We start from the raw sequence: 18,109 nt of genomic DNA, 5'->3' as shown, positions 1-18,109 counted from the left end.
ATACCATGATATACCCTGTAGGTTATGAAAAAAACAGGAAAATGTGAGCTGCATAATGAAGTAGCTGGGCTGGGGGGAGCTCAGGGGACTGGGTGGAGCTCAGGGGACTGGGAGGAGCTCAGGGGACTGGGGTGCTCAGGGGACTGGGGGGAGCTCAGGGGACTGGGGGGAGCTCAGGGGACTGGGGGGAGCTCAGAACACTGGGGGGAGCTCAGGGGACTGGGGGGAGCTCACGGGACTGGGGGGAGCTCAGCAGGCTGAAGAAGTGCCCCAGTGACAGAGTGCCTGCCTAGCACGCACAAGGTCGTAGTTTTCATCCTGAGCACCAACAAGAATGTAGCGCTATAATTTTGCATGTATTTAGCAAAAACAATCTTTAATAATCTTCTAAGTCTCAAAACACAAACACATTTAGGGCTATTCCTTACTTTGAACTTTCTTCATGAATGTCCTTCTTCACTTTGGAAATGTTCTTCCTCAGTGCTTCTAAGTCACTGGATGTCCTACTGAGAGTGGCTTTTAAAATATCCAGCTGTTCATCAGGAACGAAAGAGGAAGTATTTATTCTACATTCTACAAATTAGCCTCATGTCTAAGATCTGTTCTACCTTCTAATCTGCATCACGCCCATGAAACAGTAGCTTCTGTAATTAACATAATCTACTTATTCACATACCAAATTCTGAATGACTTTGTTTCCATAATACCAGAAAATTGTAAATATCTACATATAGAAGTTGTGCAGAAATGTCCACTCACTAGTCCTGCCTGCCCAGGGAGAAAGTGTCATGTGACTCCAGATACATGATACATACGCACAGTATGCCACGGAAATCAGGAAGGAGCACAGCTGGATTTGGAAAATCGAGACTCAATATGTCCTCCTCTTGCTACATGCTTCCTCCCAGTAATGTGTCAGACCCCTCTCCCAGTGACACAGGATTCACATCCATCTCCCAGTGACAGGATTCACACCCATACCCCAGTGACACAGGATTCACACCCATCTCTCAGTCACACAGGATTCACACCTGTCTCCCAGGGACACAGGATTCACAATTCACGCCCGTCTCCCAGTGACACAGGATTCACACCCATCCCCAGTCACAAAGGATTCACACCCATCTCCCAGTGACACAGGATTCACACCCATCTCCCAGTGACACAGGATTCACACCCATCCCCAGTCGCACAGGATTCACACCCATCCCCAGTGACACAGGATTCACACCCATCCCCAGTCACACAGGATTCACACCCATCTCCCAGTGATACAGGATTCACACCCATCCCCAGTGACACAGGATTCACACCCATCTCCCAATGACACAGGATTCAAGCCCATCTCCCAGGGACAAGGATTCACACCCATCCCCAGTCACACAGGATTCACGCCCATCTCCCAGTCACACAGGATTCAAGCCCATCCACCAGTCACACAGGATTCACACCCATCTCCCAGTTACACAAGATTCACACCGTCTCCTGGTGAGAGCTGTCTCAAAGAAAACAAAAACCACTAAAGAGTCTTAAGGAAAAGGGCTAGAAGGTGGCCCCCAATCAGAGGACAGGCTCCTGGCTGACTTCAGCCCTCTCTGTGAGCACACAGACCTCATCCTTCAGCTGACTCCTGCTGGCTTCATGGCGCTGGTACTCCATCCTGTGCTTCACGACTCTGCGCTCCGCAGCAGAGAGTCTTCTCTCAAACTCTACATTGTTCCCAAGCTCATCTTCCAGAAACTTGATCTTTTCTTTAACCACATTCTCTTTTTCTCTCATTTCCTGCTTTATCCTTGCTAACTGCTAATGAAACAAATGCATGCATTTAATTTATTATTGTGTATTTATTTAATAGGAACAAACTAAAATAAAAGGGAATGTAGTTTCATTCTTTCATTCTTATATTCAGCACCCATTTTTTAAAATAAAGTTTCTATTTTTATTATTTTTATGTGTATTCATGTATTGCCTGCATGTAAGTACAGCCATATCATACAATGGTCACAGAGGGCAGAAGAGGGTGTCGGATCCCCTGGAACTGAAGTTATGGATGGTTGTTAGCAGCCATGTGGGTCCTGGGATTCGAACCCAGGTCCTCTACAAGAATAGCCAGCACTCTTAGCTGCTAAGCGAACTTTCTAGCCCTTAAAATAAAACTTTTAAAAGCATTTTTAAGAGAGACTCATGAGTAAACAGTTTCTGATCTGCAAACACCAATGCCTGTGAACTTACAGCATAGAGCATCACTGTGTTTTCTTACATTTCTCTGGAACTTTGATAAAGAGATGGAGGAACCAGGTAGGCGTCTACACGTGAAGGACAACACCCGCCCCAAGAGCAAGCACTGAGTATTTTTCACATAGAATCTGAGGTTTCAGTGAAATTTCCCAAATATTGTATAGACAACTATTTTTCATCTTTCAGAAATAACATTTTAGCCAGGTATTGTGGCACACATCTATAATCCCAGCACTCAAGGGGCCGAGTCATGAATATCAAAATTTTGAGATCAGCCTGAGCTACACAGTCAGGGGAAGGCCAGCCTGGGCTACACAGTCAGGGGAAGGCCGGCCTGGGCTACAAAGTCAGGGGAAGGCTGGCCTGGGCTACAAAGTCAGGGGAAGGCCAGCCTGGGCTACACAGAAACCCTGTACCAACAAAACAAAACAAAACATAACTGGCATTTTTTTTTTTTTTTTTGGTTTCAATAAGAATGGGGCTGGAGAGACGGCTCAGAGGTTAAGAGTACTTACTGCTCTTCCAGAGAACCCAAGTTCAGTTCCCAGCACCCGCATCAACTAACTAACCCATCCTTAACTCCAGTTCCAGGGGATCTAACACCCTTTTCTGGCCTCTACAGGCACCAGGCACACATGTGGTATACCTACATACATATAGGCAAAACACTCATGCACATAAAAGTAAATTTTAAAATGTCTTCTTTTAAGCTATCTGATGGTCTTAAAGACATAGCAGTAAAAAGAATCCACAAAGTTATGTAGCTAATATACAGAAAAGGTCCTGTGAGAAAAAAATAGACACTGAATACTACCCAAGAGAGCCAGACCTTACTACCTACAGGGATGACTTAAATCAGACCTACATGGATAGAGATGCATAAACATGTTCATGTGCTTGGAGCAGAGAGTGGTAGGCGAAGTTGGGAAGGCAACACAATAAGGACGAGACCCAGGTAAAAGAGGCTGAAAAAGCAGGCTAGAAAAGTAGGGCTGAGGGCCAGACTATGATCTGTACCAAGTTCAAAAAAGGCCAACTTTTAGGCAATGTAGAACAAAGCCTTAAGGCTGGAGAGGACCTCAAACAAGATCTTCACTAGTGACTCCGGAGGTAACAGCTTTGATGAATTTGAATGAAAAAGACATCCTAAATCATACTTCTCAAGTTTCTCCAAATAGAATTCTGCCAAGTAACTACTTGTGATGTGGTACTCTTACAAAACCACAGCCTTCTTCATGTCGTGCTGTTGCAGCCAGACAGCAGAAGTCAAAGTGCAATGTTCCAGGGCTCACCCCAAAGACTTCATCATACTGGCTTTTATACCTCTTGGGAAAATGCAAATACAGTCTGCAACACTCCCATTTCCCAAGAGTGCTTCTGCATCTGGTATGCCTGCTGCTAACATGGTCATGGATCTGGGACCTTGGGCCTGCCTGATTCATGTATGGAAAGAGTTGGGACTTGACAGACACCAACACCAGCACCAAGGACTAAGAGGCCTGTGGCAATGCTGCTCTTGCCCATTTTAGAGAGGCACAGCCAGGCTGTCAATAAAAGAGGAATCACAGACAAGCCACCCCCAGCTCCCTGAAGTCCAGACACCCAGACCTCAGCTGCTTACCTCCTCGTGGAGATCGAGTGGAACTAAACATCCCCTACCCCTGCCTCCTTTTGTCCTCTCTGTCTTCTCAACTCCTCCGGCTCTTCCAACTTTTAACGCCAACCCCTTGTTTCCTCTCAATGTTCTCCTAACCCCCCTGGAAGTTACAGCTGACAGCAGAGGCCCTGAGTTACTTCCAGATGATCCCGTCCATGCCTGGGCTGTCAGTCATCACTGGTGCCCAGCTTCAGAAGAGGAATGCCTCCTGTCCAGGCTTCTCTTCTGGTCCTCCTCCTCAGCTTCAGTATCTACCAAGGCCATCTCTCCACAACTGTACCTCACTACCAAACAGCATGCATGTTAAAACCAAGTCACTATGAACAGCCGCAGGAAAGCTCGGGCATTAGTGTCCCTGAAAGGAACTGATCCCATCTCCAGTGATGATACTATAAGCAGCTTATCTTCAGGGTCCTGTGCTAAATGCAGTCACCTTTGAAAACATTTACCAAAACCACTGAATCCTGCCAAAAAGTGACCTTCATATAACAGAAATCTACATCTGATATAGGAGTTCCATGGAGGAGACACGGTGGGGCTGCGCACTGGTGGCCGAGCTCCCTCACCAGGGCACAGTGGTCGATCTCCTGATCCCGCCTCTGCATCTGCTCGATGGTGCCTTCCCACTGTCGGATGAGCTCTCGTCTCTCGTAATGAATCTTGCGAAAGTCCTGTGAGGCTTTGTCCAGTTCTAACTATCAAAGAAAGAGCGAGTTACATTCCCGTTATCCAAATGCGTTTGCAGACATCACCTTGAAAGCTAAGACGTGAAAGTCTGTGAACCCACCTGAGCGCTCACTGTCTCTGTTAGCTCACTGTCGAGAGCTTTCCTCTTCTCGTTGCACTCCAGGGTCAGTCTTTCTAACTGCAGGGTCAGTGCCTGCAATGTGGTGACAGGGAAATGTTTATAATCACCATTTTACTTTAACTTAAAAGCTGGTGTACGACATCTCTACGTTTTGCATCACTGCGCCCACGGAGGTGCCTACTCGCTAACAACCTAAACACACATCTTCCTTGGTACCTAACCCAAAGATGAATCTAATTCCCATAGGTCATCATGAAAATCCCTTATTCCTAAGACAGCTTGTAATACCTTTGAAAGTAACTTGGAAAAGAGACTGAAATACAATTTTTCTATTTGAAAATATTTAAAACAGTGCAGTTTATATTAAATCTGCTAGAAAGTTGCACATTTCCGGCACTAACGCCATGAGCAGCAGCAGAGAGAGTGGGAGGGCTGCACATGACGTTCCGACGGCTTGTTAGTGGTACTAGTGTCTCAGGTCAGAAGTTCCACATAATATTCAGACTACACTGTAGACAAAACACCCACGAATCAATGAACAGTTCTGGCACAAATCTCTCTTTTGAAATGCTTTTAGGAGTCCCTCTGAATCAGGACACTCTTAACCTGGGATCCCTAGCTGCTCAAGTGCTTCAGAGAAGCTGCAGAACAGATGCAGCCATCCTTCGTGGTATCTGACTAGTCACCTTCTAAAAATTTTATTTATTTATTTTTATTTATTTATTTAGATGTATAGGAGTATTCTCCTGCATGGATACGGATATACGTGCACCATGTGTGTGCAATGCTCCTGAAGGCCAGAAGAAGTGATCAGATGTCCTGGAACTAGAGTTTTGGACAGTTGATAGCCACCATGTGGGTGCTAGTAACCAAAGCCCAGTCCTCTGGACAAGGAGCTGGCGTTCTACCACTGAGCCATCTCTCAAGCCCCTACAGTTAGTTTTCTATAGAAAGAATACTTGACTTTATTATAGTAGAGGCTCAAGAGACCCTGACCCAAACATCTTTAAGAATTACTACTTGCCAGGCGTGGTGGCACACGCCCTTAATCCCAGCACTCACTCTGGAGGCAGAGGCAGGTGGATCTCTGTGAGTTCAAGGCCAGCCTGGTCTACATAGTGAGTTCCAGGACAGCTGGGGCTACAAGGAGACCCTGTCTCAAAAAGACAAAAAAAGAAAAAAAAAAAAGAACTACTACTTTAAAAATCAGTAATTACAACTTTATGTTTAAAGAGATGATTTGGAGGAAAATGGTTATAATGCTTCCTAACTCCTCACCCTGATTTTATTGTCATCTTGCTTTGAGTACTTCTGAAAAGTGAGGGCGTCGCTGTCCTTATGAGCGGATTCTTCCAACCAGGCCTCCAGTGCCTGCTGGTCCCAGTTCATCTGACATTTCAAGTCATCCAATTTTTGAGTAGTTTTAAATATGCTGTTCTATTTCCAAGGCAAAGAAGGGAATGAGAAATTACAAGACATTATTTTATAAGCTAAGCTAAAGCACAGCATTATACACAACAAAATGAAGAGGCCATGTCCCTGCTTTCCAAATGATATGTTTAGTTATATAACTTTCATGCTTGAACTTTAATTCTTTAGTTGTAAAAAAGAAAATGATTATACTAAGTCAGAACAGTAGCTGAGCCAAAGTTCTCTCTAAAAGGCTTTAGGGTAGTTCTTTCAAAGAAATCTCACTGATTCTGCACCAAAGCCAACCAAAAGTGTGTATGTGTGTGCACACTGTATATACATGGGTATGTGTGTGCATGTGTATATGCAGGTGAGTGCGTGTGTATGTGTGTGCAGTTGTGTGTGTATGAGTAGCTGTGTGGGCATGTGTGTGTGAACTCAGTTACAGCAACGTTCTTGGCACGCTGGCTAACGCCCATGGCAGACGCCCTTCAGCCCCATTTCCCATCACGTTTGCTACTCCCAGAGTTCTCTCGTTCGGAAGCTGTGGAAGCACTTCTAGCAGAAGCAAATCCAGTAGAGAAGATAAAAATGTTTCTAGTAGTGTGGCTGAAGGCCATGTAACCAGGAACAGAGCCAGGCAGAGAAGCCTCCCTTCCAGCTGTTGGTCAGGGTAGTCCAAGAGGCTCCCAAATCACACAGGCTATTGCCACAGCCGTTGACTGCCTCCCAGAACTTGAAGGTAAAACCCTGGTGCTGAACACGGGACATGCTTCAGACTCAGAACTTGGAGCAATGAAGCTGGAACTGACCTGGAAGCCTCCTCTCTGAAGACGAGCTCCCACAGTTCTAAAGGACATTATGCAAACTGCTAAGGGAGAACATCAATCAATGGTCCAACCCAGCTAAAATCTAATGAACAATCACTGAACTGGCAAATTATCACTACTGGTGTAGTCATGGGACTTATACACTGGGGGTAATCAATAGCTGTCTAATTGGAATCAAGGCCCACGTGATGGACGGGAACTCATGCGTAGTACTGTAAACATAGCCAAATATGCATGGCTGTGAGATGCTTAGCCCTAAGCGACACATCTTCAATGCAACCTCTACACATAAAATGAATGCATCTCTCAGCTCTCAGCAGAGAAGTTTCCTTATGTGGCAGATGATGACTGACACAGAATCCCACAATGGCCAATGTGCAGAGAACTGCAGACTGCTTATCCCCAAGTAGGACCACCTAGACCAACCTTCTGCCTCCCATGGTTCAGGGATCATTGAGAACAGGGGTGGGGGAGGATAGTAAGAGCCAGAGGTGATCGATGATCACAAGGAAACAGAGTCTTCCAGACAGCTGGTCAGTTACTCATATGAACTCACAGCAATGGTGATGGCGTGCACAAGTTCCAAACAAGGTCAAATCAGACAAAAATCCCAGCATAGACATGGGAAGCAGGTAAGAAACCCCAACCCAACCTAAGGAACTTTTGGAAACTGATGGCTGCTGGGAGGGGCAGAGGCATCCCTTACAGAGATGGGACTCTTGGTAAATTAGCCAGGCTCCAGTGTATGAACCCACACTGAAGGACATGTGGGAATACAAATCAGACTCTATAGGTCATATTATATATATGTAAGTTTATATATACAATACAGTACATTAAATTGGGTGGGAGCAGTATGGGCAGGTGTGGGTAGGGAAGGGGATCTAAATACCATCAAATTATATTGTACAAAAATCACAAAAATTGAATAAAAATTTTAAAAATGTATTTTTATAAATGTCACTTAATGAACCTATATTCATAAAAGAAAGCAGAGAATACATAAATCCAAGTTAGTGTTAATTATACCACATATGAGTTGCATTATAAAATTAAAATATGCATTATCCAAGTGTATATCACGTAGACAGGCATTTCTAGAAGTAAGGAGAAGCATGGGAACATGAAAGGAGCCCTAAAGCAAGTGACTGAGAACTCAGAAAATATCGATTTTAAAGCAGTGCAATTAGAGGGACCCAAGCTGACATGTGCTTGAGATCAGATTGGTCAGTGAGACATGAAACTAAAACGGTGAGTCTTTTAGTGATGCCGCCCAGCTTGTGCGTGCCTCGGTCTCTGACAGGCAGCACTGTGCTTTCCCCAAAGTAAATCCCTCGGTACCTGCAGAAGAAGTCGGCACAGAAATTACTGTCAATCACTGTTTCACCCACACCACAGTTCTGGATCTTTTCACAGTCCAAAACCCATGAGGGTGAGGGAACCGAGGGTGTGTCTCCTGTACAGAGAAGAGGGCACTGTCCCCGGGGAGAAGGCACAGAGGCCGGAGCCTCCAGCCCGCTTCACACTCCACACTCACCTCCTCATCGCTCTTCTGCTCCTGGATAGCGACCATCTCATTGTTCAGCCGCTGAATCTCACCCTTCACCCGACCCAGCTCTCGTTCAGCAATGGCCTTAAAATGTTCCTCACTTTCAATTTCAAACTCCCTTGCTTTGTAAAGAGACTAGAATAACACACAAAGTAGAACACTTTCTGAATTTTACATTATAAAATATTTACAATAAACCATTAGACAAAATAACTCCAACAAGGGCTGGAGATGGTCCACGGGTGAGAGCACTGGCTGCTCTTGCAGAGTACCTGGGTTTGGGTCCCAGCACCCACAAGCCACATGGCAGCTCACAACCATTGTTATCTCCAGTTCCAGGGGATCCAATGCCCTCTTCTGACCTCCACAGGCATTGCATGACACAGGTGCACTTTACATACATGCAGGCAATACACTCATATACGTAATATAAAAATAGTAAAATATTTTTAAAAAGAAAAACAAAACACTAGCTCCAACACACATTTGGATTAACTACTGTTAACTGCCCACTGTGAAATGTACATGCCTTGCCCCAGGGTTACTCTGCAGTTACTGTTGTTCATCACTTGTGCAAAGGTTCACCACTGGACTGCTCAGAAATACTGTCAGAAGTAAGATGAATCAAAGAAAACTAAAGAAAGCCAAGTGTATATGGACAGTGTGACTTAGATGGACATTGGACTCACCTGTGAAGATCTAATATAAACAAATGAGGGCTTCCCAGTGACAAAAACCATCCAGAGGGGGCCAGAGTGATAGCTAAGGGGTTAAGAGCAGTGGCTGTTTTTGAAGAGGACCCAAGTTCAAGTCCCAGCACCCACATAGAGGCTAACAACCATCCATAACTCCAGTTCCAGGAGATCTTACACTCTCTTCTGACCTCCTTTGGCACTGTATGACATGGGTGCACTTACATAAATGCAGGCAATACACTCATACACATAAAATAAAATAAGATAAATAACTTTTTTTTTTTGGTCTTTTTGAGACAGGGTCTCCCTGTACCCCAGCTGGCCTGGAACTCACTATGTAGACCAGGCTGGCCTTGAACTCACAGAGATCTGCCTGCCTCTGCCTCCCAAGTGCTGGGATTAAAGGTGTGCACCACCATGCCCAGCTAATAAATAACTTTTTAAAGTTATAGCTCATTCTTTATAATAAAAATACTGGTTTAAAATAACTGAGAAAGGGATGGCTACATTGGATTGGTCGGACCCCACTTACCAGGGCTAATTCTGAAGTGATTCCTGCACACTCGCAGTCGCACATGTTTCTTAGAATTCATTAGCATACAGTCCTGCCTTGTAGTAAGCTCTGTTCATTAGGGACTACCTCTTAGCTACAGATGCTAGGATGCTTCCAGGTTAAGACTCTCAATATCCATCTGCTGTAGTAAAGCTAAGTGACCTTGGTCTATGTGATTCAGCTTTGATGAGGAACTCCCTCCAGTCCCTAACCAGCAGCTTAGTAAGGAGTTGTCCAACTTAAAACCAACTTGGGGAGGAAAGGGTTTATTGCATCTTACTCTTCGAAGTGATAGTCCATCACAGAAGGAAGCCAAGGCAGGAACCCAGAGGCAGAAGCTGAAGCATGGGCCCTGGAGGAGCACTACTCACTGGCTGCTCCCCTGGCCTGTGCTTTCTTATACAACTCAGGGCCACCTGCCTCGAGGTGGCACTGCCCACAGTGAGCTGGGACCTCCCACATCAATCAAGAAAATGCCCACAGACATAGCCACACAGCCAGCCCAATAGAGGCAGTTTCCCAACTGAGGCTCTCTCTTTCCAGGTGGGTCAAGTTGACAATGGAAGCTGTCTAGGACAACTGACCCCTTGTCACCTGAAACACAAACACATCACTATTAAACCATAAGATTTCCATGGCTTGTCTTCAAGATCTCATGTTAATATCACAATATAAAGTACAGGCCAACTTTTAAAACTCCCACGGTCAGTTAAAAAACCCAATTTAAAAAGTTTAAGTTCACTTTAAAAGTCCAAAGTCTTTCAACTCTGGGCTCCTGTAAAACTCAAAAATAAGTTACATACTTTCTACTTCAAAAGGGAAGAACTGGGCACACTTAAGCAAGACCCAAGTCCAGCAGTACAGCTCCACAGTGGACATCTGGGAGTCACTCACCATCTTCTGGGCTCCAAAGGACCTGGGCAGCTGCACTCCACTGCTCTGCCATCCACAACACACAGCCTGCTTGTAGGCTCAGGCTGGCTCCATATCTGCCGCTGTCCTTGGAAGTCATCCCACAGTCCTGACATCGCAAACACTGCAGCCCTCTCTGCACTGAGGCTGTACCTTCACCTACCACCTCTTGGGTAACAAGCCTGATTCTCTCCATGATCCCTTCAATCCCGCAGCTTTCATGCTGCTAACACCAGTACCACATGGGAGACTCTCACACGTTACCAAGTTTTGCTGCCAGCCTTAAATGGAGCCTCAGCCCCTCTCTGAACCACAGCTTCTGTGTGCTGACCCTGAGGAAATACTTCCCAGATTTCACATCAGTGACGCTGGTCTCTTCATAATCACAGCCGATCCTTCAGCCCCAGATGACCAGAAACCACAGATTCTCAATTTAAAAATACCACATGAACAGCCCTGATAGTCTCTGATGGACTCTCCAACTTTCCTCTGAAACTGCATAAGCCAGGTCTCTGTCATCTACACCTTTCAGCATTATCTTCCACATTTCCACAGAACAGCTCACTAAACATCTAAGCACTCAATGGCTTTTCTAGCCCAAAGTTCCAAACACTTCCATAATCCTCCCGAAAACAACATGGTCAGGTCTGTCACAGCAATAGCCCACTCTGTGGGACCAATTTCTGTTCTAGTTAGTTTCTCTCTGTGATAAAGTGCTGACCAAAAACAACTTGGGAAGGAAAGGATTTGTTTATCTTAGTACTCACAATCCATCAACAAAGGAAACTAAGGCAGGAGTTAGAGTACGGGCCATGGAGGAATGCTGCTTACTGGCTTGTTCCCCTGGCCCCTGCTCAGCCTGCTTTCTTATGCAACACAGGCCCACTGCCCAGGGGTGGCACCACCCACAGTGGGCTGGGCCCTCCCACATCACTCATCAAGAAGCTGCCCCACAGACATGGCCACAGGCCAGTCCAATGGAGGAAATTCCCCAATTGAGGCTCCCTCCTCCCAGGTGGGTCAAGTTAACAACTGAAGCTTCCAGCACAGAAGCGAGGAGAAATACTGTTCCAAATAGTTTATCAATTACTCACCAAGTCCTCAAGAATCCCAGTACTGATTTTACAAGCTTATTAAATGCAAAATTTTCTAATAATATTTTAGTAAAATCTACTAAGATTAGTAATAATCTGTACTAAAATTATCTTTAAAATATGGCTTTGCCATTTTTAATATAAATTTTTCTCAGGAAGATACATTTATTAAAATGGCTTTTTGAGCTGGCAGTCAGGAAACTGTCATGGCTGGTGTGCGGCAGTCTGGTTTTTCTGGGGTTCTGCAGACAGTGAGTTCCACACTAAGTTACTCATAGCACTAAAGTTGCAGAATCAGTCCATCCCATTAAACTGGATTTGTGTCAATACCCCTTTTTTTTAATGTATTTTTATTTATGTCAATATGCATGTATACCTCCATGTGTGTCATACCTGAGGGGTGCTACTGGAGTCCAGAAAAGGATGTCAGAGTCCCTGAAACTGGAGTTACAGGCAGGTGTGAGCTGCCTGACGTGGGTGCTGGGAGCTGAACTCGGCTCCTCTGGAAGGTAAGCAAGCACTCCTACCCCGAGCAGTCTCTCTGGCCCCTCTGCTAATATTTCTAAAATGCAACCTGCCTCTCCCACTTATCTTAAAAGTCTCCTGAACATAAAAATTTTAAATCTCAGAATTATCCTTAAGATGATGGCACACACTTATAACCGCAGCACTTGGAAGGCTAATGGAGGAAGGGTACAAGTTTGAGAGCAGCCTGGGCTACACTACGTCTCAAAGAATCACAACTCGAACTAAAATACCACGAAACCTCAGGGATTTGTGAAGCATGAAGATTAAACCTCTACCTAAAGTCAACCTGGCAGTTACACTGAAAAGTTTAAAGGAGACAGAAGTTCTACTGAGCAGCACTTATGCCCACCTCTGCTCACTTGCCCCCCTGCCTGCCTCATGATGATCTACTGTCTAACAATGAGATTTTTTAAAGATTTTCTTTTTAATTACATGTATATGTGTGTACATGTGTGTATTTGTGCACATGTGTACAGGTGCCAGCAGAGTTCAGAAGAGGGTGTCAGATCCCCTGGACCCAGAGTTCCAGGCAGTTAGGAGACATCCAACACGGGTGGTGGGAACTGAACTTGGGTCCTCTGCAGGAGCACCAAGTGCATTTAACTGCTAAGCCATCTCTCAACCCTGTATGACTTTTTTTTGAGACAGGGTCCCACTACATTGCCCTGGCTGACCTGGAGCTCACAAAGCTCTGCCGACCTCTGCCTCCTGAGTGCTGGATTAAAGTCATGCACCACCTGGCTCTTCCTATAGGAGATTTTCAATTATGATTTCTCCCTTCACATGAGTTAGTTTTGTTTAAAACTGTTCACAGTAGTTATTCAAAACACTATTTCCCTCTCTTTCAGGTTCAAGGCTCGTTTATAACAGTTTGATTATTATGGGATTTCCTGTTATATCACTAAAATAAAATCACAAGTTGTAATCCCCATGTGCAATCCCCATGATCCATTTCTACACATGCATATCAGTATTTCTTACCTGTGTAAATGAAAATTCTTGATTAACATTTTTAAGGTGAGACTTCATAGAGTTAATTCGGTCCTCATAATCACGAAGCTGATCTTGCAAGTTTGCCTTCTCCTTCTGTAGCTTTGATAACTGCAAATAACAAATGTCATGATTCAAGAGGAAATTGAATCTCTGTTTGCTTTGCATCATGGTCAGGTTGAGATGTTGTAACAAAAACAGACTGGACACCTGAAAACAACAGGACTGTATCTCTCAGGATCTGAAGGTTGGGTACTTAGATTCCTAGTGAGGGCCGTCTCCCTACTTTGCAGACAAATACTTTTATGCTATACCCTGGCATGACAGAGAGATCATCTCTCTTTCCTCTTCTTATTAGGGCACTAATGCCATTTGTGAGGGCTCCACCTCCATGACGTATTTACCTCCCAGAGACCCTACCTCTAAATACACTGGGAATTAGGACTTCAAATTAGGAGTTTTGGAAGGACACAAGCATTCAGTACGTATCGTTTTGCTTCTGTAAATGTCCACTGGAACTCCTAAAACTCCACTGCTCTTTTAGATATAAATAGTGATGCTACCTGGAGATTACTGTGGGGAAATCAGCACTAGAGCACATGCAGCCGAGATCTCCCCTGGGTTTGCAATGGGAACAGGACCCACTGCCTCGATGCTCTCCTCACAGCTCCCCATCCAGTATGTAACCACGGGCTGTCTCATTAACAAGACAACAAAAGCTCAGGAGCCAGCACATGCTCACAGCTGGCGTGTTCCCACTCTGCTGGCACCTGAACTTTCAGTCTTAACTTCTTCTTTTGTTTACTTGGCTAGCATATTTTAATCTGCTGAATTCTTAGTTTCTTCACTTTCTGACTTACTGATTTAAGGGTGAAGGCATGTAAGGCTGCATGCTTCCTCTAACATCTTTTAGCTGCTTCCTGTAGAGGTCTTTCCCTTCGGTTGCTTGTTAATATAGGACTAACCAGGACCAAAATAAAAATACATTTTCAGAAGCATGCCTAAGCCCTTAAGATAAAGGAAGACGTTAAAATCACTTCTAAAAAGCATCTCTTTGTGGGGCTGGAGAGATGGCTCAGTGGTTAAGAGCACTGACTGCTCTTGCAGAGGACCTGGGTTCGATTCCCAGCACCCACATGGCAGCAAACCCCCTGAACTCAACCTGGGGCGCGCAAGTCCTCCGAGGAGACTTTGTGCCCACAGGTACCTGTGTCCTGAATAAACCTCTTGCTGTTGCAACCCAAAGGCCGTGACTTGTCCTCCGTGGTTTCACTCTTACACCTCTACTGACCTCCATGGCATTGCATGACATGGGCACACTCACATACATACAGGCAATACACACATACACATAAAATAAAAAAAAATGTTTTAAAGCATCTCTTTGTAAATTCTATTGAGAATCTGAAGACATGACCTGTACTGTTTCTACTGTATCTGTTGTGAATTCTGCTGACTTGCAATCTGGGAACAGGACTGTAAGATTTCTATTTGTGCAGTTTTTTGTTTTTTTGTCTTTTTGAGTCAGGGTCTCCCTGTAGCCCCAGCTGTCCTGGAACTCACTATGTAGACCAGGCTGGCCTTGAACTCACAGAGATCCGCCTGCCTCTGCCTCCCAGTGCTGGGATTAAAGGCATGCGCCACCACGCCCTGCTTTGTGCAGTATTTTAGGACCTATAACGATGGCAAAAGACACAACAAAAAAAAATGCCACCTTAACCATTGTGAGGCCATAGTTCCACAGCACTGAATCCACTCAGAATGCAGTGCCACCACCACCATGCCCGCCCCCAACTTCCCTTTCTGAAACCTTAAACACTCCCACTCCGCACTCCTAGGATTTACTGCTCCTCTTTCTGTGCCTGTGCATCTGGCTGTTCTGGAAAAGCAGCAGCCTGGCACGTGTCCTAGGGGTTGCTAATCCACGGCCTGCACCTTCCGGCTCCTCGTAACTGTCTGTGGGCTGAGCTTTTGATGCTGGTCCAGGCATGATGCATTCTTATAAATTTCTATGGACATATTTTATACTTAGGGATATAGTCTCTCTACGTTTCTCTTTATTTTTGTTTATACTCTTCACGCCCTTACCTTGCTACACTTATCTATTCTGAGGTCGTTAATAAAGCACCTCACTACAGTAGTGTTTTGCCAATGTCTTCTTATTTTTTTTCATTTTATGCATATGGATGTTTTGCCTGCATGTATGTAAGTGTACCATATGCATGCAATGGCCACAGAGGCAATTTCTATGGACATATTTTATACTTAGGGATATAGTCTCTCTACGTTTCTATCTTTATTTTTGTTTATACTCTTCATGCCCTTACCTTGCTACACTTATCTATTCAGAGGTCGTTAATAAAGCACCTCACTACAGTAGTGTTTTGCCAATGTCTTCTTATTTTTTTTCATTTTATGCATATGGATGTTTTGCCTGCATGTATGTAAGTGTACCATATGCATGCAATGGCCACAGAGGCCAGAAGAGGGCATCGGATCCCCTGAAACTAGAGTTACTGACAGTTGTGAGGCACCATGTGGGTGCTGGGAAGCAAATGCAGTCCTCTGGAAGGGCGGCCAGTGCTCTGACCATCGAGCATCTCTCCAGCCTCACAACGTCTTCTTGCACTTATAGTTGGTCCTACGTTAATGGCAATTAGCTGCATTCCTGCTCACTGCGTTTACCTTCATGGATATTATATGCCACCAAATATACCTTTATCTCTGTATAACACCTCCAGAGTGAAGTGTCTGCTTCTTCTACGAAAGCACAGATTATAAGTGGACAACCACCCCACCCCCGCGCCATAGTCCCCAAACTGTACAGCTTCTTTCTTAAATATAAAGGGAGATGGAAAGATCAACAGATGCTTGCTGAGAACGCACAACACATAAAATACCAAGATAAACAAGATCCCAGAGGAAATACAATTCAGAACTCAAAACTAAGAACTACAAACACACAGAGACACACAGAGAGAAAAGTTGAATGTGTGATTGTTCCCCCACAAGAGCACAATGCCAAAGAAAGTAACAAAATGAGAATCTGAAAATACAGTAATCCCTATAGTTGTCCAAACAGAGAAAACATCGGAAAGAATCAGCTCTAGGCTCTTCCAGAGATTGTTTCCAGCTTCCTGCAAAGAAATGGAAATCAGACCAACATCATATTACCCAGGAACACCACTGCTAGGATGTGATACATTGCAAATTCATTCAAGGGGAGTCATTTCTAATCTACAGAGGCACTGGGCTGTGTGCAAATGAAATAAATCTGATAACGGAAAGACAAGAACATATTTTTCTTGTTTGAATATCTTAAACTTACAAAGTGGTTTTTTTTTTTTTTTTTTCTGTTTTTTGAGACAGGGTCTCCCTGTAGCCCCAGCTGTCCTGGAACTCACTATGTAGACCAGGCTGGCCTTGAACTCACAGAGATCTGCCTGCCTCTGCCTCCCAAGTGCTGGGATTAAAGGCCTGCACCACCACACCTGGCCCTACAAAATGGATTTTTAATGGCAGCGTTGACTCAGTTCATGTCCTTGATTCTCTTTTCACTGCTGGAAAGCTTTATAGAGCATCCAGTGTAAATACTATAAGATTCTGTGCGATGGGCATTGTGATGGGCATTGCGATGGGCAATCACTCTAAAAACTAACATTTGATGGGGCTAGAGAGTTGGCTCAGAGGTTAAGAATACTGACTGCTCTTGCAGAGGACCCAGGTTTGAATCCCAGCACCCACATGGCAGCCAACAACTGTCCTAACTCCAATTCCAGGGGTTCCAATGCCCTCTTATGACCTCCAAAGGCACGACACAGGTTCACTTACACACATGCAGACAATATACGCATACACATAAAATAAAAATAATAAAATACTTTATAAAACAACTAACATTTGGCTGGGCATGGTGGTGCACACCTTTAATCCCAGCACTCGGGAGGCAGAGGCAAGTAGATCTCCATGAGTTCAAGGCCAGCCTGGTCTACATAGTGAGTTCCATTACGTCCTTGGTGTCTTATAACAACACTGTCTGGTGACTGTTTTCACTCATTTCCAGTTTGGAAAATAAGCAGGATCAGTCTGGCAAGTAGGTTCTAAACCTGGGCAGAGAGCTATCCAGTCCATTCCCAGTGCCCTAATGCCCGTTTTAAGAATTCCGAGATTGTTCTCAACAGATCTGATCAAGAATTTTCAGTCTCTTTTCTCTTTCACAAACTTGCATACTCATCCAGCGTTCTTGGCCCGTCTTCCCACACTCTACCACCGAATTGCGGGACTTTAGACTGCCAGCTAAAGGGTTGCAAACTTCCTGGAGCAGTTTGTCAGGTCACCAGTGGCATGCAGTACATTAGAACTGGTGTGAGCTCGGCCCTCAGTGCCAACTGCTCCAACATTCTGGGACTGTGACCCTCACTATGAAACTTCTGACCTGCGTACTTTACATTCCCGCTGAACTGTCCCCCTGAAAAACATCTCGGGCCACTTTAAACATTGCAGAAACATCAACCAGAACGTGTCTTGTGTGTGCCCATTCGCAAAAGGCAGTTGCTGGGCAAACCCCAGAAATCCCTTTGCAAACCGTGCATGGCTTGGGGAAAACCCCTCAGTTCTTGCCTGGTACATTTAGGGGAAGGAGATTTGGGGTCCCCTGACCCTAAATAGCAGTCATCACTTCCATAAGACTTCCACATGTGTAACGGTTATTGGCTGGAGTACCAGAGTAAGGGAGGAGGCTGGGACAGACAAAAAGGATGAGATCAGGGCAGTAGAGGCTTAGGAGGATGGCAACAGCCCACACCAGGACTCGGTTCTCCTCTTGGCCCTCCCCTGGTTCCCCCC

General features: G+C 44.9%; 1 protein-coding gene across 3 annotated transcripts in view; it reads right to left on the bottom strand.

Annotated features, from left to right (window-relative positions):
• Ccdc39 (coiled-coil domain containing 39) overlaps positions 1 to 18,109 on the bottom strand; it is a 43,089-nt gene that overhangs the window by 24,257 nt on the left and 723 nt on the right. For 2 of the 3 annotated variants that reach the window (XM_029566198.1, XM_008838640.2), the window contains exons 2-8: positions 13,256 to 13,375; positions 8,481 to 8,627; positions 5,982 to 6,140; positions 4,683 to 4,775; positions 4,462 to 4,590; positions 1,612 to 1,803; positions 429 to 532 (exon numbers count right to left, since the gene is read on the bottom strand). In XM_029566198.1, coding sequence (XP_029422058.1) covers positions 429 to 532; positions 1,612 to 1,803; positions 4,462 to 4,590; positions 4,683 to 4,775; positions 5,982 to 6,140; positions 8,481 to 8,627; positions 13,256 to 13,375 — 944 coding nt within the window. The remainder of the gene's footprint in view (positions 1 to 428; positions 533 to 1,611; positions 1,804 to 4,461; positions 4,591 to 4,682; positions 4,776 to 5,981; positions 6,141 to 8,480; positions 8,628 to 13,255; positions 13,376 to 18,109) is intronic. The other variant, XM_008838641.2, reaches the window with a different exon arrangement.

Source organism: Nannospalax galili, unplaced genomic scaffold, assembly GCF_000622305.1.
Source record: "Nannospalax galili isolate Female #2095 unplaced genomic scaffold, S.galili_v1.0 scaffold179, whole genome shotgun sequence".
Lineage (NCBI taxonomy): Eukaryota > Metazoa > Chordata > Mammalia > Rodentia > Spalacidae > Nannospalax > Nannospalax galili.
This window is presented reverse-complemented; position numbering and strand designations above follow the sequence as displayed.